The following is a 23,277-nucleotide window of genomic DNA, read 5'->3' as shown; positions in this document are numbered from 1 at the left end:
GATATGAATCAAAATTTTCAAAACGTTAATGATTATAATATACAAACTCAGTGTTTTTTAACTTAATTGTGCTTATTTCAGTTGAAGTAAATATTGATTGTTGAATTTTTTTTAATAAGTATAATGTTGGATAGTGAAAACGTAATTACTAAAAAAAATACTTAATAAAAACTAACTTTTTTCTGCTTTTTTATACCTTCTACGCCGAATAAGATCAAGGAAATTCCTAAAAACAAAGTCTGTAGAATAATTATTACAAGTAATAGCTAAAAAATGTTTAAAAATTACATTTGTTTATCAATAGTATGAACTTTTTAGGTAGCTTTTAGTAATAAAGTTTATTTATAAAATAGCAGTAGCCATAACTATATATCTATTATACTCGTTTTTGAGTATTTTCAAAATGTAACCATTTTTTTAGTGTATTAAAATAAAAAAGTATCGTACGATTGATATAAAGTTTATTTAAACTTTCATGTTAAGACCAATTAAATACTAAAAAAACATTAATAAATATAACAACAAAACTTCTAAAACTAATGAAATAAGTGCAGTAAGTTTATATGAAATAATGATATTAAAACTTACTGAGCCGGTACTTAGGGCTAAAGCTTCCAAAGACTCTGTGTTACAGTTTTCTAATATGAACAACACTGTCAGTATAATTATCAGTACCTTTAATAAAAGTATTCATTTATCAAAATTTTTGAATTGTTTGTTATAAGAAACATTTATGATTTTGTTAAATATAGAAATTAAAAGCTTTCAAAAAAAAAACTTCTACTTTGTTATAAACTTTTAAGCAAACTTAAATTTAAGTTAGTTTAACAATTTTTTTACTAAATTACGAACAATAATATACAAGATGTATAAAAAAAAAACTTTAAACTTTCAACTTTAATTAAAACGATTAGTTTTCCTAAAGGAGAAAATTGATAATACAGAAACTTAAATTTAATTTAGTACAATCATTCTCCCTAGCGAAATTGTCAACTACAGTACTTTTTAATCAAAAACTCAAAGCTGAATCAGAAATACTATAACTTACATTCCCGCAAGGGAAAAAAAACTGTGTAGTGAAAAACTTTTGAATCAAAAAGTTTATAAACTAGCGGTACAAATAATCAATACAATTACCTTTAAAAAGTTTCCATATCAAGTAAAACTAACCCCATGGCACTTAATGATTTTCGACGAATACACACAAAACTTTTGTGAGTTTAATTTCAACTGCTGCTTATCAGTAAAACCTTCTTTCATTATTACGTTTAAGCTGTTGCTGTAAACCTAAACTTCTGTAATTGTATTAAAATTTTTTTTTAGTTCTTAAGTCTTAAAAGTTTAATACTGTTATGTTTTTAAAAAGTTGAAGAAGAAAATTCATGACCAGTTAAAGCTAAATATTTAGATGATCATTAAAAACTAAACTAACAAATAGTAAGTTAGTGCATACTGGCGAAAAATCAAACAAAAATATATTAAACTTAACTTACTTAAAATTCAATACATGAAGCAGAAACAACAACGCCCACTGAATCTTTATAACAATAAATACACAATCAACTAAGTTAAATTACTGTAGTCTTTATAACCTTTTTAGTAAACTAGCTTTCCTATTTTTGCTATAAAGTTTAAAATTTGTTTATTTGTATTAAGGTTTTGTGTAAAGTCGTTCTAAATAGCTTTCTAAGTCTTTGAATAAATTTACATGTTACTTGCCCAAAGGCTTACTAAAATAGTTCGTATTTACTTCAGTGTATATATACTAGATTGTTTGAAAAAATAAATATTTGAACTAACAATAAAAAACTCAAGAATATTCAAATTAAACTTATTATTTTTAAATTTTCAGTTAGTAAATATCAAACTAAAATTTATAAACAAATATAAATATAGAATATGTAAACTTTTTTTGACATAACAAAAATTTAAAATAAACATTCAAATAATCATTAAAAACCAACTAAGCCTAATTGGTAGAAAAAAATTGTTAATGATTATTTTAAGGTTTTAAGTTTAGTTAATTGGAATAAAACGTTATAAGTAAACACTCTTTTGTTTTAAAAGTATTTAATTGAAAATAATTTACAAGTTGAACCTTAAAAACAAAGTTTTTCTGTTATGACTGCAACAAAATATATTTTTGAATGATCAATTAGAGATCAGTTAATCTTTTAAAGCAATTTATTTTCCACAATGCAAAAACAAAAAACTGTAGTAACATATATACTACAAAAAGCAGACTTGAAATAATCAAAAAGTTTAAATTTTAAAACACAAAAGCTCACAAAAGCATGAAGCAAAACTAATTTTCTCATTTTCAGCCAAACAAAGCGAATTTCGATGATTAATTGCATTTCCATGCATCATTAACACCGGTTGAATTATAATTTCCATTTTAACAGCTAGCTCTTTAAGTCAGAAAACATTTGAAGTTTTACTGTTTGGCTATTTAAAGTTATTTTTAATTTTGTATAATGCAGTTTGAAAATAAATGTTCAATATAGTAAGTTTTTACTACGCTTCGAAAATTTGATTTACTCGTTAAAAAAAACAAACATTAAAACTACAAACACTTCAGTAAAATTTTATCTAATTGTTTTATACAAAGCATGTAATAGATTTTAAACTATGACAAAGATAAACCAACATAAAAAATGAGCTTATTTCAAAAAAAAAAAACGAGAAAACAAAATGTTCTCACATAATAGTTTATTTACAATAAAATTTTGTTGTTATTTTAAAGTTAAAAACCTAAAAACACACGAACTTCTAAATACTAGGCAAAGTTTTAAAAGCTAACACTTTATAAGTTTATTTGCGCTGCAAACTGCTTTGAGTTTTGTAATTTCTATATTTAATTGTTAAAGCCTTTATAAATTCTTATTCAAAATGAAGTTGTCAAATTTTTTATCTAGTTATGATTTATGAATATCGCTTGATGAAAAATTGTACGTTAGAAACGCATTTAAATAAGTTTTTAATAACAAACGAACGTTTAAGTTTTTTAATAACTATACTGTATGTATACGTTTATTTTTTATTTTATGTAAGGAAAACTATTTACAGCTATAAAAAAATTGTTTTTATAATATAACAATCAAAAACCATTTTAGATTTATGTTAGTTATAAGCAGGTTTAATAGAAAACCGATTTTTCAAAGTTAAATCGACTATAAAACGTAAAGCGTTAACTATTAAAAACTGTTAAATATATTCACTCATTAACCAAGTTCTAATTTTTCTTCATTAAATGCTATACTTAAAGTATTTAAGAAAATTTTATTATAAAAACTAAAAAAACGAAAAAAAAAATTTGAAATAGTTGTTTAAGTTTTGGCAAACGCTTTAGCAATTTTAAAAACTATAACAAGTTAATCTATGTCAAATTTAAATGAACTAAAGACGATTTTTAAAAACAATTGAGAGTAGTCATTAAACTTACTTTCGCATAACATAATCATAAAACAATCGTTATTATACGTTTTAATTGAGTTCTTAGATGTAGACTAAATTTAAAACTTAAAAAAGACTGTGAGAAGCTAGCAACAGTTTTATTGTAGTCTTCTAATATTGCAACAAAACTCTGTATAACAAGACAAAAAAATGTTTATAAACTTATGCAGTTTGAAAACTAATCTATTCAACTAAAAAAAGGTTTACTGCTATGCAAATATTAATCATCAAAAGCGAGTTTTGAGAGAAGAAGTTTTCTATTGTGTCAACAAACGTTTTAAAGTGTTAAAATACTGACAAAGGTATTTAACTTTTTTGTTTGTTTTTTTTAATATTTTTTGTTGTTTGTTTAAGCCACCATATTTGCATTTTTCGTTTAAAACGGTAATTTTAGTTGTTTATGTAATTTACATACTGGAACGTCTAAACTAGCTTTAATTTTTGTTGTTTTTATTTATTTCAAACAAATACATAAATACGTAGTGTAAACTGGTTAAACAAAGGATTAGATTTAAGTTTTACATTCTTATACTGTAAACTATTGTTATAAATTCAGACAATTACTATTTTTCACCGCTTAACGGATTATTAAACTGAATTCTATCAAAAAAATAAATGAAAAACTACTAAACTAATTATTAGTAAATTATTTATATTGATAAAGTTGCTTAAGTAGTTCAATGTTTTTAACTGACTGTGTTTTTTAAACCGTATAAACAAAACTTTACGTTATTATTTTATAGTTTTTACAGATATGTTGGAATATTTACATTTTTGTATCAAAGAACATAGTGTTGAACTTGAAATATTGTCTACAAGAAAAAAAACTTCTGCATATTAAAAATAAATTAGTTTTTGGGACAAACAATTAAAAGCAAACTGTGATTGTAAGACGAATTTTATAACTTTAAATAGCTGATTCATCTGTACTATTTGTTGAACAAAATAAATTATTTTTCAATTGAAACTGAAAACTTTTTAGTAGTATACTGAGAGTTCTTGATATTTAACAATTTTTTTTTAGAATATTAATTAAAAAAGCTTGCAACTAAGAAACTAATTGTTGTGTTTTTTGTAGTTACAGAGAAAAATGTTTTTGATGTGTTACTTTTAAATGTTCATTTAGTAGTTTTTACCTTTGAGAAAGATAACATTAGGTTTTTTAAATAAACTCAAACTAAAAAACAAAATTGTCTTAAAACTTTTTATTAAAAATAGTTAACAACACACTACAAACGTTTTCACCATAAAAAGAGCTTAATATTGGTATTATTTATTTGACAGATTTAATATTTGATAATAACAATTTAATACATGTAAATACTTTGACTCATTAACTTGACTTACTAAATTAAACTAGTTTTTGTTTATGTGATCTTCAAAAATTTATTCTTAGTTAAAACTAAGCTCGAAATATGCTTATTAAATAAAACATAAATTGAAAACAAACTTTTATAAAGAGATTAAAGAAAATAAAAATTAAAACTGCTCTCTATAGAATAAGGTTCTATAAAAGTAGGTTCTTTTAGTTTGATAGGTTTTGTTTGATAGTTACTAAAAATAGCCTTTTTAAGTTTATGAGTAAGACAATAATTAGAGCATTCGTAATTAGTATTAAAAAAATTTATTTAAAAAACAATGTACCGCAATGTATTGCTTTACAGTTATAATCATATTCTGTAAAGTTTAAATAAACATGTATAAAGATTTTAAACTACGATTCTGAAACAGATAAAAGCTAATAAGTACTATTGAAAATCTTGGAGCTTCTTTGATTAAAACTAAAACAAAACTTTGTTAGTAGTATTTATCAAGTATTTTAGTTCTAATTAAAATAAAATATTTTGAAGGTTACTTAGAAGTGAAACGTAAACTAATTTAATTATTCTATTAGACAATATCAGAAAAGCTTGCTAATGAACGCTAAGAAACATTTTTTTAAGGAACCTTAAAAAGCTACTGAATTAAAATGTAAAATAAAATTAATGGTTTACTTTTTATTTGTATCATTGAACTCAAGTTAAGAATTCTAGTTGTTGCCCTGAAAAACAAAATTAAATAGATTTCTAATATTTTATCTACAATTAAACTTATACTGGGTAGTTTTGAATGTTTTTTAATAACAAAATTTTTAATATCTGACAGCATTCTTTGAAATGGAAAGTTTAAAAACAAAATGTCTTTTTTGTCTTTTTTGGATAAATTATTCAAAAGATAAGAAGATTTACAAACTAAACCAAATTAAAACAGTACATTAAAAGGGGAAAATATTAAAGAAGTAAAAGTAATGGAGAAATATTTTTACCCTACCAATAAAAACATATTAAACGTTTAAAAACATTTTTGATAGAGTTAGAGATATCTAGAACTATATATTGTTTGCTTTTAATTATTTAAAATATTTTATTTAGATTAGTATCTTTACTTGAAAATTTTTGCTAAAGGTTACAAACAATTAAAATATAAAACTAAAGAAGGTCTATCTAAACGTGAAAATAACTGGTTTTTAGTATCGTCTTATTCAAGTGGAAGATAAAATAAATAATAATTAAATGGTCAAACACAAAAAAAGTGATCCGTTTTTCTGGTTTCAAGAACATACCTTTTATCTATGAATTTTGCAAACCTGAAAAAAAACGTACAAATATGTTATTACTTTAGTTTTATAGAATATTATCTGTTAAGTTTTAACGTCTATAAAAGTATGGTTCTGTAAAAGTACTATAGTATTTTTCCAAAATAATATAGCTATAAAGTTTTGTTTGTATAAATTGTATGAACTTTAGCAAAAATTTTTAGAGAATGCTTCTAAACTAGCATAGGTAAAAGAAAAAAAGTTACTAAGCTTAAATACAATACAGTTTTTTTTAATCTACAGCAATAACAATTGTATACACAATTTAAACTGTAATACTAATTAAAATTTTTTATTGAATTATAAAAGATAATGTTTCTAAAGTCTTTATGTAATAAAATTGGCCAACAGTTATTGTTTTTTAAATATATTTTTTGTACTAAAATTGCGCACTACTTTTTGACACTTTGAACTAAAAGTTGTAAATATAAAAGTTAAAAAAATATTTTAACCAGCTCAATTACAAAACAGTATGTACTTGAAGTAGTTGTAGTTTTAAACAAAGCTTTTAAATTCTTTAGTTATAATTAGCTGTGTCTTGGTTTAGGATGAAACAGGCCTGATTGTAACATTAGGTGTTTCCTTTATTTGCTGAGTCAGCCAATTTTTTTAAGCTTTTTTTTTTACTTTTTATTTAATTTTATTCTTATTCTTAACCCACCTTACCCAAACATATAAAAGTTAATCGAAGAAATTCTTGATAACTAAAAACAAAAAAGATATGAAAAAAAAGCTTGAAAAAAATGACCCTGCAAATAATAAGAGAAACACCTTAACGTATCAAAAAGAATCGGATGAAACTACTTCATAATATACATACCGAAAAATAATAATTAACGCCGTCAGATACGTAATAGTTTTAAAGGCAAAAGTTTAGCAACGCATTTATATCCACCAAAAACGTTACGAGTTCTCTTTTTTTATGTGTGTTTTATTTGTATTCATCTGAAATATACCTTATTTTAGCATAAAATACTCAAAAGCAGTTTACTTATAAAACAGCTATATAAGCTCTAAAATTTTTTAGACTGTCTAAGCAAAAAAAAGACAAAAAGTTTAAAGACATACAAGTTTTTGATTTATTTGTCCTTATAAAGTTTTTACTATAAGTTTGTTAAAAATAGCTTCAACTCATAAATTTCTATACATTAGTCTAATTTGGATTATTTAGTTTGTATTCCTATCGTACTAATACCGAGTACTTTATGTTATAAAGGTACTTAGAAAATAAGATCAAAAACATCTTTTCATATTTCATAACAAACAACTTTACTACCTTTGTAAATACTTCTTTTTTACTTTTATCAAACATTTTTATTTTTGATAAGAGCATTGTTTAAAAAAAAAATCTTGCTTTACACAGAAAAGTTTTTGAGTAAGAAAATAAATGAACCCTTTACTTTTTATCATGACTAAGGATTTTTTATACGAAACTATTTACAGTGCAAACATTACATTTAAAATTATTTAAACATTTATTTATGTTTTTTTTTTCGGTAACTTTTATTTAGCTGAACATTTAAGTTGTAATATAAATTCAGAATAAAAGTTTTCTGTCTTGATTAGTTACATTTTAGATCAGCTTGTACTTTTGAAAAATGTTCAACTTTATACACAACCTTTTTATAAACTGGTCCTAGATTAGCATCTACTACATGTTACAAAAAATAAAGTGAAAAAACCATGATTTTTAAAGACATTCACTGGTCAGAAGAAGCTTAAATTATACACTATTTTTGGGATGTAAAAAATATTACATTTTAAAATGTGAGATTTAAAATTGTTCAACCCTGTTGATTAGAGTTAGATGTCAGAAATACACGAAGGGTCACTTTTGCACGGGTTAAAACTTTTATCTATTATTTTTTTAAATTTTACTACTACCCTTAAGCCTTGGTTGGCAACTTTTGTTTATTTTTCTTTTAATATCATTATTACCCCTAATCGTTACTCTTAGTCAGTAAATTCTTTAATATTTCTTTTTTTACTCTCGTGCTAAATTGATCCTCAGTACAAAAATGACCTTTCGTGCAAAAGTGTCTTCACCTATTTTCGTTCATTAGTTATGTCCGCATCCTTAGTGAAAAAATAAAGCTAAACTTTAAACAAATATTATATTTTAACAGATCCGTAAAAGTTACGTCTTTGTGTTAACATTTAATTTAAACAATTCGTGTTTTAAAGACATTTAAACTCATCAAGCTGACTTTGAAACTTGCGCATATTATTCAAAACTTAAGAGGTGCACAAAAAATTTATATAATATTTTAGAAGCAGAACAATTTCTAGAAAACTATTTTTATTTGAACAGTTTAAGTTTGTTTGAATTGAAAAAGTTCAACTAATTATGGTATAAAAAGCGTTGCTTGAAATAGTTTAACTAATTTAAAGCACTGAAAACACTTTGTAATTACCATTCTTTAATATCAACAACAATAAGTCTTGTAAAGCAAATTATTGTTTTTTGTCATTTAGTTTTAATTTAGAATACAATAATTAAAAGACATAACTTAACACTTACTAGAACAAACAAGTATAAAAATTTATTGCAATTCAAAAAAAATAAAACAAAAGGCTTTTGAAATACATGTCATTTTGTTCATTAAACTACTAAACAATTCTAATATAACATGGCTTGTATTAAGTTCAATACTTAATTTCAAAAATATTAAAACTTGTTTCTTTTAAAGCTCAGTGCAAAATTAAAAAAAAATTTTTTTCACTCTTGAACAGTATAAAAAAATTGGAGCTGTTAAGTTTTACTTTAAACTTTTGCAAATTAATACTATAATATCATTTAACTCTTTTTAGTAAGTGAAAGGTATTTGTTTATTATATACAATGTTGTTTGAAAATCCAGTGTTTAGTAATTTTTTCAAGTAGATGTACAAAAATTTTTACTCAATCAAAAAAAAAAAACGATTGGGCTATACAAGGCTGGCAATATAATAAAAAATAACAATGAAATAAATTTAAAATTATAATCAGAAAACTAATAAAACACCAAAAGTTTAAATAATATAACTGAACAAAATAACTAATTTTTGCTCATAAAACTTGAAAAATAATTTCAATTTAAAATAATCAAAAAAGTATTTAGTTTTAACCTGTAAATTAACCATAATACTAAATGTTATTTGAAAAATCTTAAAAATTTTAACTAAATAATTTTTTGTTTGTTCAAACGGTCTATTGATTAGCACAATGTTTTGTAACATATATGACTAAAAAAATAGCAGTATAAACAAAATTATACCATGTCAGCTGAGTAAAAAAAACTACATTTAAGAATATAATACATCAGGAAGTTATTGAAAATAAAAATTAAAATAATACATAACGATAAAAACTTAAAAATAATATTAATATAAGGCAATAAAATACTTTTTTGTTTTCAAATATGTAAAATAACATTTATTAACATTTAACATTTAATAATAAATTAAATTAGATGAACAAAAAAGAGCGTAAATTGAAACTTTCATTTAAAACGTAACTATAACTAAAGAAATACCAGAATATTTAGTATTTTAAAATTAATAAAAAAGTTATTGCCATGGAAAGTACTTTGTATAAAAATATTAAACTTTTGAAGTTTAAAACTTTGAAAAAATATGAAATACAAAAAAAAATTATCTAACACAATTAATACTACTCGCTACTTTTTTAATATTGAAAAAAAAAACATCTTACTTAAATAAAGTTAACACTATTTTACGACTAGTTGAATATCTAAACAGCAGTATGTACATTTCAAAATAGATTACAAAAAAGCAATGAATAAAATACTATATATCTAACATTATTGCTTATAATAAAATATTATCAAAAGCATTTGCAAAACTATTTAATTTATAAATAAAACTTAAAAAACTTAATAAATTCCCTTGAACTGAATTTTTAACTTATATACTGATTTTTATATTAAAATAGTGTAAATAAACATTGTCTATAACATACAAATTTTATTCTTTAGGATACAATACTTTTGATACAGGTGGCATAAACCGTCGTAAGTAAACGTAACTTACTGAGATAAAAATTTAAAATGGCATGTTCAAATAAAAAATACATACCATTAACAAACTACCTAATTTATGTAAAGTACATTTAATCCTCAGACCCCATATGATACTGGAATCAAGTAGAAAATTATTTTTTTAATTTTAACATACACAGTCATTTAAAATGGTATGTCATTTATATATTTAAAGAACACATTACACTAAAATAAACCATTTAATCTTCCGGATACAATATCTTCATGGCGGGCCGCATGTGGTACTGAAAACCGTCGTAGAAGTCAAAGTAATCCCACAATCCCGGATTTTCAATCTTTAAGTTTGAATAAAAGTCAGTATACAGAAATATATATACATTTAACACTTTTTGTATCAATTAATTCAAGAAGCAGAAATAAAATTTCAATATAAAATACAATACTGGGTTTTCAATCTTTAAGTTTGATTAAAAGCCAGTACACAGAAATATTTATTACATTCAACACTTTTTATATCAATTAATTTAAGAAGAAGAAATAAAATTTCAATGTAAAATACAATCCCGGATTTTCAATCTTTAAGTTTGATTAAAAGTCAGTATACAGAAATATATATATATATTCAACACTTTTTGTATCAATTAATTCAAGAAGCAGAAATAAAATTTCAATAAAAAGTATAATCCTGGTTTTTCAATCTTTAAAGTTTAAAAATGGTTGTTTAACAGAAATATTTTTCACATTTAACATTTTATTATATAAATTAACAAAATTTTATTCAACGGTTGTTACTCTAGCTGAATTTGTATCTCCTAAAAGGGTCTTCAGAGATTTTCAAGTAACAATGAATAAATAAATTAACTTAAAAAACAAAAATTAATTTAAATTACAAACCTCCATGGGTTCTTTGTGCAATTGCAGGTTTTCTTCTATGACGTAGGTGGTGTGCTGCAAGGATCTGTCTTTCGATTTGGTGTGAATAAGTACCAAGTAGTTAGGTTGGTTGAGTTCTTCCTGTAAAATTTATATTAGCAAGTAAAGTTAAAGTACAACAAACTGTTTGTTGTACTTAATATTAATAGTGTAAAGTAATATGTTTTCGAATGGTTGTGAATAAGTACCAAGTATTTAGGTTGGTTGACTACTTCCTGAATTAAATATTTATTTAAGATTTTGTGTGAAAAAACTGCAGATAATATTAACTTATTGATCATGCATTTGCTTCTGATGTGTATATATACAATTATCTCATGAATAAGTGTAGTTTGATCAACTTCTATCTCGCCTAAATCAGGGTAAAATATTTAGGCGCATTAAACTCTGCCTCTTTATCTAGTATATCAAAAATAGTATATTGATTACTTTACATAGAACATTTTCGAGATTTCAAGTTTGATTTTACAAACTTAGGTGTTGTTTTTTAAGAACTACGTAAAACTTTTTGTCTAGTAAAATAATTATGACTTATTTAAAATAAATAGTAATAAAATATTTTATGAGTCAATTTTATTTAAAAGAAATAAATACTATAAAAAACTTTAAAAAAACTCAAGCTTTTTCACTTTACTTTGACCATCATATTTAAAAGAACAACATACAAGTTAAATTAACATTTTTATTTTATCACGTTATTTAATTTTTTACCTTGCTTCAAGTGCATGGTTTTAGTAAAAACACTTAAAAAAAACTGATTAATAGCATAGGGGGTTCAACATTTTTTTTTACTAAAAATAACATTGGCTCTTATATGAAAGCTTTAAGTACAAACTACCAGCCAGCTTTTATAGAACTAAACATTCTTATTTAACTTTTGAGATATTGTTATTTTTGAAAAAGTTCCCGATACAAACGTATGGACGGCAACTTTTTTGAGGTCATTTTTCTCGAAAAAAAAAAAAAGGTAATTTTTTTTTTTTTTTTCAAAAATTAAGAAACTCTTGCACTCAATCTTTTTTAAATTTAAAAGTGGACTTTCTGTGATAATTTGAAGAAGATTGGTTTAAAAATGAAGGAGGAGATATATTTTAAATGAAATAGTCTTTTTTTTTGCGTTTTTGGTTTGCGCCTTCCATTAGGAACCTATTGAGGTCTCCGACTTCCATTGCTGATATCTCAAAAATTAATTTTAAATTTTTTAAACGGTTAATAACGTCTGATAGCTCAGATAAAACTCTATGAGATAAGATCAACTTTTAAAAATCAAGGTCCCCCCTACGCCTTAATATATAAAAACAAATAAACAAACTAATTTTTTTTTACCTTGCTTCTACCAGGATGCATTGTGTCAATCCAGTTCTTCGGAGCTCTGCAGTATTCGTCCCATCCTGATAAAATTTCAAAATAACTTCAAAAAAACTTATTTAGAATTTAATAAAATAATTTAAACATTTTAAATGCAATATTCAAGCTAAGAAGGCAAAAAAACATTAAAAGTTTTAACTAATTCAAAGCTTATAAAATAAAATCAAACTCTCATTGATTTTGATGAACATCTTTATCAATGATGAACAATCAAACTTATAAAACCGTTATTTTTTAAGATGTTCATACAGCTTTTTAATATAACGAACAACTGAATAATAAAATTTTACACCATAAAACTATTGTTTTTTATGCTGGGCTACTTATACAAATAAAATATATAACAGTCAAGTTTAAACATACATACCAACTATAACACCGTAATATCATTGCTTATTATGTTGAACGACTCGTGATATCAAAATCATAATAAAAAATAAAAACAAATGCTTACCAACTATAATACTGTAATAACCTTACTTTTTATGTTGAACGACTTACATAAAGATATATGCTAAATAAACATAATAAACACTTACCAACTATAACACCGTAATATCCTTGCTTTTTATGTTGAACGACTTGCCCGACTCTGAATTTGACTGCTTCGGGCCTGGGTAGGCGGACTCTCGTTGATTCTGTTTGAAAATATTGATGAGAAGTAGAAACTTGTTGTGTTGAATTAACAATTAAGAGTATGCAGGATATTTCCTTTTTACAAAAATAACATTGGAATTCATTACAATGCTTAGTACAATGCTTTATAGAAAGTACAAAGTATTTTCTATAAAATACCATTTATGTAACAAAAAAAATTTAATTAACTCTTAAGATATAACAAGTTTTGTAAAAAAATCCGATACCACCGTATGGAATCAAACATTTTCAGGACCAATTTTCTTGGAATTTTGTAAAATGTTAAAAAATTTATCTTCTTCGTGTTGTATTTAAATAACAATTAAAATAAAATAACAATTAAATTAATTCGTTTTTTTATAAAAACGTAACAAAGTTCATTAACATTATTGACTAATTGCTAAGGAAATTTAAGAAAAACTTAATTTTTCCCAAACTGAATACCAAAAATAAAGTTTACCAACTCAAACACAAAACAGCATGATGCTTCGTGCTTTGTTTCAATTGACACCTTAAAAATGTTCTTGTTTTGCTAATGGTAAAAAAAATTTCAACACTTCAGTACAATTTGTTTGAGTACAATTTTACTTGAATATTTTTTTTAATATTCTTAAACTAATATTTATGCATTTATCAAAATATTATAAAATTTGAATTTTTTTTCAGTTCAAGTAAATCAAAATATGTTAGCTTATTGAACTTAAATTACTTTTATAAAAACTTACACATATATGTTTTATATCTTAAGACCAAAAATAAACAAATGTTTACAAACAAACATAAACATTTCCCTAACACATTGGCTTTTTTATTTTGTTATTATAAACATACTGAAGTCAAAAAAACTTGTAAAAGAAAATATTTTTGTCAAAACAATTTATGTATACCTAAATAAGTAAACAACTAATGTAATTTTTTGTAAAAAGTGTTGAGATAGATTGAGATTTTCTTATTTTAAAATTATATTGAATAATCTAGACAGAACATATTTTTTTGAAAATAAAATCGCTGTAAAATAATTATATTACATACATAATAACAACGAAAATCAAGACTTTTAATTTATAATTAAAAAATAGAACAGCTACATCTGAAAATACTTTTGCATTCTAGTGTCTGAATACTTAAAAATAAGTGTATTTGAATGTGTATGTGTGCAACTCTTTAATTGAAAATTCCCTTTTAGCCATTATAGGTTTTAAAACATTTTAAAATAACATATCAAACATCTAAAAAAAATTAAGAAACACACAGTAAAACGTAATTTTAATAAAAAAAATGTAGTGTAATAAACACAAACTTGTAAAATCTCCCTTAGCATTCCTGTGTTTGAATATTTAAAAATATATATATGAATATATAATAATGTATATGTACAATATTTTACTTGCAAATTCCCTTTTAGCCTTTATAAGTTTGAAAGTATTTTAAATAACATTACATATCAGACATCTAAAAAATTAAGAAAGCTGACAGTAAAACGTAATTTAATCAAAGGAATTTATAATAACAAAAATTAAAATTTACTTGTAAAATCTCCCTTAGCATTCCTGTGTTTGAAAACTTCCAAAGCCACTGATTCCTCCTTACTGACCACATCATTTCTCATTTTTCTCAACATGTTCTGTTTGGTACAAGTTTACAAAATAATTTAATTAATAAATTATATTATATTTTATATTACTTTATATGTATACATCATTTCTCATTTTTCTCAACATGTTCTGTTTGGTACAAGTTTACAAAATAATTTAATTAATAAATTATATTATATTTTATATTACTTTATATGTATATATCATTTCTCATTCTTCTCAACATGTTCTGTTTGGTATAAGTTTACATAAAAATTTAATTAATAAATTATATTATATGTATTATTACTGTATATGTATATATCATTTTTCATCCTCCACAACATGTTCTGTTTGGTATAAGTTTACATAAAAATTTAATTAATAAATTATATTATATGTATTATTACTGTATATGTATATATCATTTCGCATTCTTCTCAACATGTTCTGTTGGTACAAGTTTACAAAATAATTTAATTGATAAATTATACTATATGTATTATTACTGTGTATGTATATATCATTTTTCACTCTTCTCAACATGTTCTGTTTGGCATAAGTTTACAAAATAATTTAATAAATTATATTATATGTATTATTACTGTATATGTATATATCATTTCTCATTCTTCTTAACATGTTCTGTTTGGTACAAGTTTACAAAATAATTTAATTGATAAATTATATTATATGTATTATTAGTGTATATGTATATATCATTTCTCATTCTTCTCAACATGTTCTGTTTGGTACAAGTTTACATAGAAATTTAATTGATAAATTATATTATATGTATTATTACTGTATATGTATATATCATTTCTCATTCTTCTCAACATGTTCTGTTTGGTACAAGTTTACAAAATAATTTAATTAATAAATTATATTATATGTATTGTTACTGTATATGTATATATCATTTCGCATTCTTCTCAACATGTTCTGTTTGGTACAAGTTTACAAAATAATTTAATTGATAAATTATATTATATGTATTATTACTGTGTATGTATATATCATTTCTCATTCTTCTCAACATGTTCTGTTTGGCATAAGTTTACAAAATAATTTAATAAATTATATTATATGTATTATTACTGTATATGTATATATCATTTCTCATTCTTCTTAACATGTTCTGTTTGGTACAAGTTTACAAAATAATTTAATTAATAAATTATATTATATGTATTATTACTTTATATGTATATATCATTTCTCATTTTCCTCAACATGTTCTGTTTGGTACAAGTTTACAAAATAATTTAATTAATAAATTATATTATATGTATTGTTACTGTATATGTATATATCATTTCGCATTCTTCTCAACATGTTCTGTTGGTACAAGTTTACAAAATAATTTAATTGATAAATTATATTATATGTATTATTACTGTGTATGTATATATCATTTTTCATTCTTCTCAATATGTTCTGTTTGGCATAAGTTTACAAAATAATTTAATAAATTATATTATATGTATTATTACTGTATATGTATATATCATTTCTCATTCTTCTTAACATGTTCTGTTTGGTACAAGTTTACAAAATAATTTAATTGATAAATTATATTATATGTATTATTAGTGTATATGTATATATCATTTCTCATTCTTCTCAACATGTTCTGTTTGGTACAAGTTTACAAAATAATTTAATTAATAAATTATATTATATGTATTGTTACTGTATATGTATATATCATTTCGCATTCTTCTCAACATGTTCTGTTTGGTACAAGTTTACAAAATAATTTAATTGATAAATTATATTATATGTATTATTACTGTGTATGTATATATCATTTCTCATTCTTCTCAACATGTTCTGTTTGGCATAAGTTTACAAAATAATTTAATAAATTATATTATATGTATTATTACTGTATATGTATATATCATTTCTCATTCTTCTTAACATGTTCTGTTTGGTACAAGTTTACAAAATAATTTAATTAATAAATTATATTATATGTATTATTACTTTATATGTATATATCATTTCTCATTTTCCTCAACATGTTCTGTTTGGTACAAGTTTACAAAATAATTTAATTAATAAATTATATTATATGTATTGTTACTGTATATGTATATATCATTTCGCATTCTTCTCAACATGTTCTGTTGGTACAAGTTTACAAAATAATTTAATTGATAAATTATATTATATGTATTATTACTGTGTATGTATATATCATTTTTCATTCTTCTCAATATGTTCTGTTTGGCATAAGTTTACAAAATAATTTAATAAATTATATTATATGTATTATTACTGTATATGTATATATCATTTCTCATTCTTCTTAACATGTTCTGTTTGGTACAAGTTTACAAAATAATTTAATTGATAAATTATATTATATGTATTATTAGTGTATATGTATATATCATTTCTCATTCTTCTCAACATGTTCTGTTTGGTATAAGTTTACAAAATAATTTTATTAATAAATTATATTATATTTTATATTACTGTATATGTATATATCATTTCTCATTCTCCTCAACATGTTCTGTTGGTACAAGTTTACATAGAAATTTAATTGATAAATTATATTATATGTATTATTACTGTATATGTATATATCATTTCGCATTCTCCTCAACATGTTCTGTTTGGTACAAGTTTACATAAAAATTTAATTAATAAATTATATTATATTTTATATTACTGTATAAGTATATATCATTTCTCATTCTTCTCAACATGTTCTGTTGGTACAAGTTTACAAAATAATTTAAATAATATATTGTATTACATGTATTATTACTGTATATGTATATATCATTTCTCCTCAACATGTTCTGTTTAATAAAAAAATGTTAAACAAAAAATTTTCTTATCTAGTTAGTGATTTTATTATAGCTATCATTATAGTGTATATATATTGTATATATATTTTCTTACTCTTCTGTTGAAAAATATTTGTTTGGTACACTTTTACCATATTTATTACTGAAAATGAATGCTCTTGGTGTATATGTAAAAATAGTATTATTATTTGTAGACAAAAATGTTCTGGTTCCAAACAATTACATGACATACATAGCACAAGGTCTTTTTTAAAACCTACAAACTGAAATATTATTATGACAGGATAAGTTAAATAATGTTTTTAAAACATTGGAAAAACTTGCGAGTTGAAAAACTTAAAGCTCACAAACCTTTAAAAAACATTATAAAACTAAATATCTAATAAACTTGTATAAACACATATGCTATAAAAGCTTCAATGCATTTATCAGCTTATATTTTTGTTACTATGATTGCAATTTGTTTATTTATATGATTTCATTATAAATATTTGATTTTGATCCGTACAAAACAGTAAAAATTGATCAAAAAAATAAATTGTCACTTGTAACTGCAATTGTTCACAGTCGGTAAGACACATATCACAAACCAATACAGCTGCATTAAAGAATGTTACTAACATAAATAAAAATAAAACAAAAAGGATATTGTATAATATCACGACTTCATAATCTCATTTTCTGAAAGTGTGAAGAATGTATATTTTAATAAAATATAATTTTACCAAAAATTTTATTTACAACAGTTTAAATTTACCACAAAGATATTTTTTAGATGCTAAAATGTATTTGTTTTATTTAGCTGTTAATTATTTTGCAAAACTTTTGCAGTATTAAATGTAGAGTATAACAAAAGTAATAGAAAAATACACCTTAATCATTACACACAAAAATTACCACTGAAATTATAAATATTTTTTTTTATTTTAGATATTTTCAATTTAAACTTTAAGTTGATAGCAAATTACTTATAAAAAGAATTTTAGTAGGTCAAAAGAAAAACTAAGGATTCTCAAACTCAATAGAAAAAGAAGACAGTTCAAGACAATTACATTTTTAGCGCATTCACTTAAAGTTGGGTAAAAATATTTTTTCACACCTTAGTTAAACTAACATAAACAAAAAAAGTTTTACAAATTAAATTTCATCTAAAACATCAGAGTCGCAATTTTTAAACAAAAATTAGTTAGATTTGTGAAAATTAATTGGGTTAAGACGAAGTAAGAAGTTTATTCAATCATTTACATTATTATATTCTCAAAGTACTTAAATTATAGGCGCATAGAGAGGTCCGCCTTAATTTTTATAAGTTGATCTTATTTTGTAAAACTTAATCTGAGCTATCAGATGTTTTTAACTGCTTAACAAAACTCAAAGTAACTTTCAAAATATAAACGACCAAAGTTGGTGACCTCATTAGTTATCTAATGGAAGGCGCAAACTAAAAAGGCTATTTCAATAAAACAATATCTCTTCCTTCATTTTCTAACCAATCTTCTTCAAACTTTTAGAGTAAGTCTATTTCTTCTGAATTTATTCATACGTCATAATTTAAAGATATTTCTTAAGCTGTTCACTTACCAATTTTTTTTCAAAGTTCATTTAAAATTTATCACTTGACAATGAAACTCGTATAGTTTTGAAAAGCTTTGTGTAATAGAATATAAAACAAAATGAATAATCTATTGATATTAAGTTGCAAATGGTATATAAAAAAGTCTATTACTAAAATTTTAATCGATTAAAGGTGGATTTTTTTATATTTTTCAATAATTTTTAAAACCCAACATTGAAATTTTTTTCAACTATAAAGGGAAAGTTTTATAAATGTTTGAGGTCTCCAGCTCAAAAATATGAAGAAGGAGATAGATTTTTAGTCAAATTTAAACTTCCAAGAAAGTTCACCCCGAAAAATTTGCAGTCTATACTTTTATATTGAAAACTTTTTGTAAAACTGTATACATCTCAAAAACTTAAAAAATAATTATATTCTATAAATACTGATTTGTGGTTTACACTTTAAGATTTTGTATAAGAGCCTATTTTAATTTTTGCAAAAATGTCGGATCCTTCACTATGATCAAGTTAAAGTACTTTTACTTTGAAAAGGGGTAATTTGTAAAATACTAGTTATATATTTATTACAATTGGACAGAAAGTGTGCTGCAAGAGTAAAGCTCATTGTAAAGTAATCATGTAATCTCGTATATTAAAACTTTACTATTTTACTTATATGTTTTATCAAAATAAAATGAATTCATTTTAAGATATTTACCAAAAAATTATTTATAATTTTCCAACAAGCTATTAACATGTCAACAAATATATTTTTAGTTAAAACTTCTAAAATCAATATCAAGTTATAAACCTTAAAAAAATAAAACTTCACTGTCTACAACAATATTCAACTTTTATATTTATAAAGTTTTTCTTAATTTTAAACAGATGCATATAATTATTCTGAGTTGAGCAAGGAACCATGTGATGATATACTAATAAATAATAGCTCTACAACAAATCATCAATTCAGTTTCTAGGTTCTTTTTTATGGAAAATAGTATACTCTTTTACAATGTGTTACACATAAAAATATACTTATATGGGTAATATTTCTGAAACTGTCTACAATTAATATAGCTTACAGTTTATTTAGATGTGAAAGAACTTGACCAAGCTTTGACATAGGTATTCAAAATATATATTAACTTCGTACTTTGAATTTGTCTGAACAAATTATAATAGCATAAAAAAAATAAACATTTAGTAGTTTAAGTATAAGTGTAAAAAATTAATTAATAATAAAGGGACACGTTTAAAACCCAACCGCAATCAAAATCCACCCAGTCAAATCCAAGAACCGCTTACCAATCGAGGGTAAGGTTTAGGGGTAATAGTGATAGTAAAAAATAAATGAAAAATAAATAAAAAAAAGCAAAAAATGTACAAAATTAATTAAAAAAAAAATTGGGTGGATTTTGATAGTATACCAATAACAAGTATTAACTGTAGTTGAACTTTAGAAAGTTATAAACTAACAGAGTGCAAGTTTTTTAGATAATTTTCCACTCCAGTTTTAAACGTCTGCATGTTGAAGCTCTGAATTTTTCTGAACCCATTCACTATTCTGCCAAGTTAAAAAGCATTAAATTTTAGTGGATAAAAGTATGTTTGCTAACAACTAGCCAAACCAACAAGGGACTACATAAATAAGAATAATTAACGTTATTAAGTATCAAGATTGCCAAATGTTTTTTGCAAATTTCTTCCAGGCTTTAAAGTTACACGTTTTAGAGTCAATTTTTAGTTTAAAACCAAGTTAACAAATTGTGCTAAGTATTATAACAACATAGATAAGATATCCTATAGCTTCATTAAATGTGTTTTTTAATAATAAAAAAACGTTGATGATGACAATAATCAATATTTTGTATCAAATCAAAATTTTACTACTAAACATGTGAAAGTTGTTTGAAAATCCAGATTTTTTAGTGATTTTTGTTGAAAATTCCACATTTTTTTTATTAATTTCTCAAATTCCAGGTTTTTCCATTATTTCAGGTTTTTTGGCAACCATGTAAGCATACATGTGAACCAATTTATTATCCTGTAAAATGTTAATACTGACTTTAATTAATTTTATAAAATTACTGCTATTCTCAACTGGCCAAACTGAAAAGAAAAACACAGAAGGTGGTTGTTTGTGAAACTTTACAGTACAAATAAATTGGACGTATAATATATTAAGGGCATAGAGGGGGGGTTAAACACTTTTTTCGAAATTTGATCCTATCTTATATAGTTTTTACTAAGCTACAAGATGATTTTACAGATTTAAAAAATTCAAAATAATTTTTGAAATATAGCCGGTCAAAGTCGGTTGGCAACAATAGGTTTCTTATGGGAGGCACAAACTAAAACTGTAAAAAAAAACAATTTCACTAAAAATCTATCTAAAACTCTTAATGTTAATTTTACAAAATTACTGCTATTCTCAACAGGCCAAACTGAGAAGAAAAACACAAACAAGACACACAAGGTGGTTGTTTGTGAAACTTTACAGTACAAATAAAATGGACATGTAATAGATTAAACTTGAGTCTTTATGAAAAAAAAAGTTGTCATTATGAACAAAAAATAACTTTGAAAAAATATTTTGAACTAGTGAAGTTGCTTATGAAAATTCCTATGATTAGTATGATGCTTATGAAACAGTTATTTAACAAAAAAAAACTTATAAACAATTTCTATTTTCAAATGTTGTTACAGCAAATATTGTTGAAAAATTTATTTAACACAGCTAGTTTAATAAAAATACAACTTATATTAGTAACAATTATAAAAGGTGACTATTTGATAAAAATCTTGAGTTTTTCCTAACAATTTGTAAAGAACATATTCCTTTATGTACTTTCAAGAGTTAGACCTATAGTGAATTATATATCATATGAAATAATGAATGGAAAACTGTCACAATTAAAAAAAACAGATAAAAAGTATTACTTTATCTAAACTTAGTAAGCTCTAATTGATCTATTCATGTTAATTCAAGTGGGTAAGAAAACATGTTAATTGTTCACTTACTTATGTATAACTTTAAATACATAAACTCAAAAGACGACTTATTTTAAAATTTTGTTTTAAATTAGTTTAAAATTTTGAGCTATCAATTTATGTCAGCAAACCATTGTACTTAAATAAATCATACAGAACTTAATATAAATACTATAGAATAACTAATAAGTATGTGTAATATTAAAACAAATATATATATAGCAAAAAAAAACTGATTTTAAAATACCTTTAATCTTTAGAAAACTAAAATAAAAACTTTAAACTAAATGTATTAAAAATTTTCTAAAAAATTCAAGTTAGTTAAATAAATAAGCTTGCCTTGTTAAAAAAACATCAAATTTTCCTGAACAAGAATTAAAAAAGTTAACTTAAAACTAGCATGATTTAATCTAAGCATTTTTTAATCTCTAAGTATATGAGATAATAAAAAGTCCTTTGCATTGTTATTAAATTTATTTTATAACTTTTGATAAAAAGTTTGATCATCAATAAATATAAACCTTAAGTAAAAAATACAAACTTTTTGAGACTTATCAAAGTAAGTTATAATAAAATATACAAATTAATATTGTAATTACTTAGCTTTTAAGATCTTCAAACATCTTTATACTATGTGTATTATTCTATTAATAATACTCACAAAATGTTTAAAAATCAATTCTGTATAGTTTTTGAAAAAAAAAAAACATAAACAATTAATGCTAATATTGCATGAAAAATAAGCAATGAAATTATTTATTAACAACAAACCTATTGAATGAAATCATTCTTGATGCCTCCGTGTGATTTCCAGTATACTTGCTCAGAAAGTACTGGGTTGGAAGGGCGAGTGAAATTAGAAACAAATGGAAAAGCTGGGCTCGTGTCAGTCCCAATACTACCATTTTGCATATATATTATAATACTATATACTATACAAACCCTGCAAAATGTATTAAGTGTGTCATGTAAATATGTTGTAAACGTTTAGTTTAGATACTTTGTTGAACTAGTGCTAGAAGTGTGTTGTTCAGCTAACAAATTATATTAGAGATATATTAAATTGTTATTAAACATATATATATATAAATAAACATAAAAAAAATTATATCAAACAACACTAAATGATTAAGAGTTAAATACTATATATATATATATAAAATAAGGTAAATGTTTAAACGTAAACACTTTCAACTGAGCCCACTTGAAGGGCTTTTAAATAATTTATTCAAATGGCGATTTTAAAAATTCTGGAACATATGTTTCACAAAGCTTTAATTTTTCATAAAGCTTTGA

The 23,277-nt window shown here is 23.2% G+C and overlaps 1 protein-coding gene across 1 annotated transcript; it reads right to left on the bottom strand.

Moving 5' to 3' along the window:
• Positions 1–10,314: 10,314 nt before the first annotated feature.
• On the bottom strand, positions 10,315–22,894 carry LOC145848510 (uncharacterized). Its single transcript, XM_082953936.1, has 7 exons — positions 22,753–22,894; positions 20,467–20,554; positions 14,556–14,652; positions 12,932–13,030; positions 12,351–12,415; positions 10,986–11,105; positions 10,315–10,426 (listed from the first exon to the last, which is right to left on the bottom strand). The coding sequence occupies exons 1-7, from the start codon at positions 22,884–22,886 to the stop codon at positions 10,331–10,333; spliced, it is 699 nt and encodes a 232-aa protein (XP_082810062.1). The 5' UTR covers positions 22,887–22,894; the 3' UTR covers positions 10,315–10,330.
• Between the last annotated feature and the right edge of the window lie 383 nt (positions 22,895–23,277).

Source organism: Thalia democratica, unplaced genomic scaffold, assembly GCF_965202585.1.
Source record: "Thalia democratica unplaced genomic scaffold, ktThaDemo2.hap1.1 HAP1_SCAFFOLD_1483, whole genome shotgun sequence".
NCBI classification, from domain to species: Eukaryota; Metazoa; Chordata; class Thaliacea; order Salpida; family Salpidae; genus Thalia; species Thalia democratica.
This window is presented reverse-complemented; position numbering and strand designations above follow the sequence as displayed.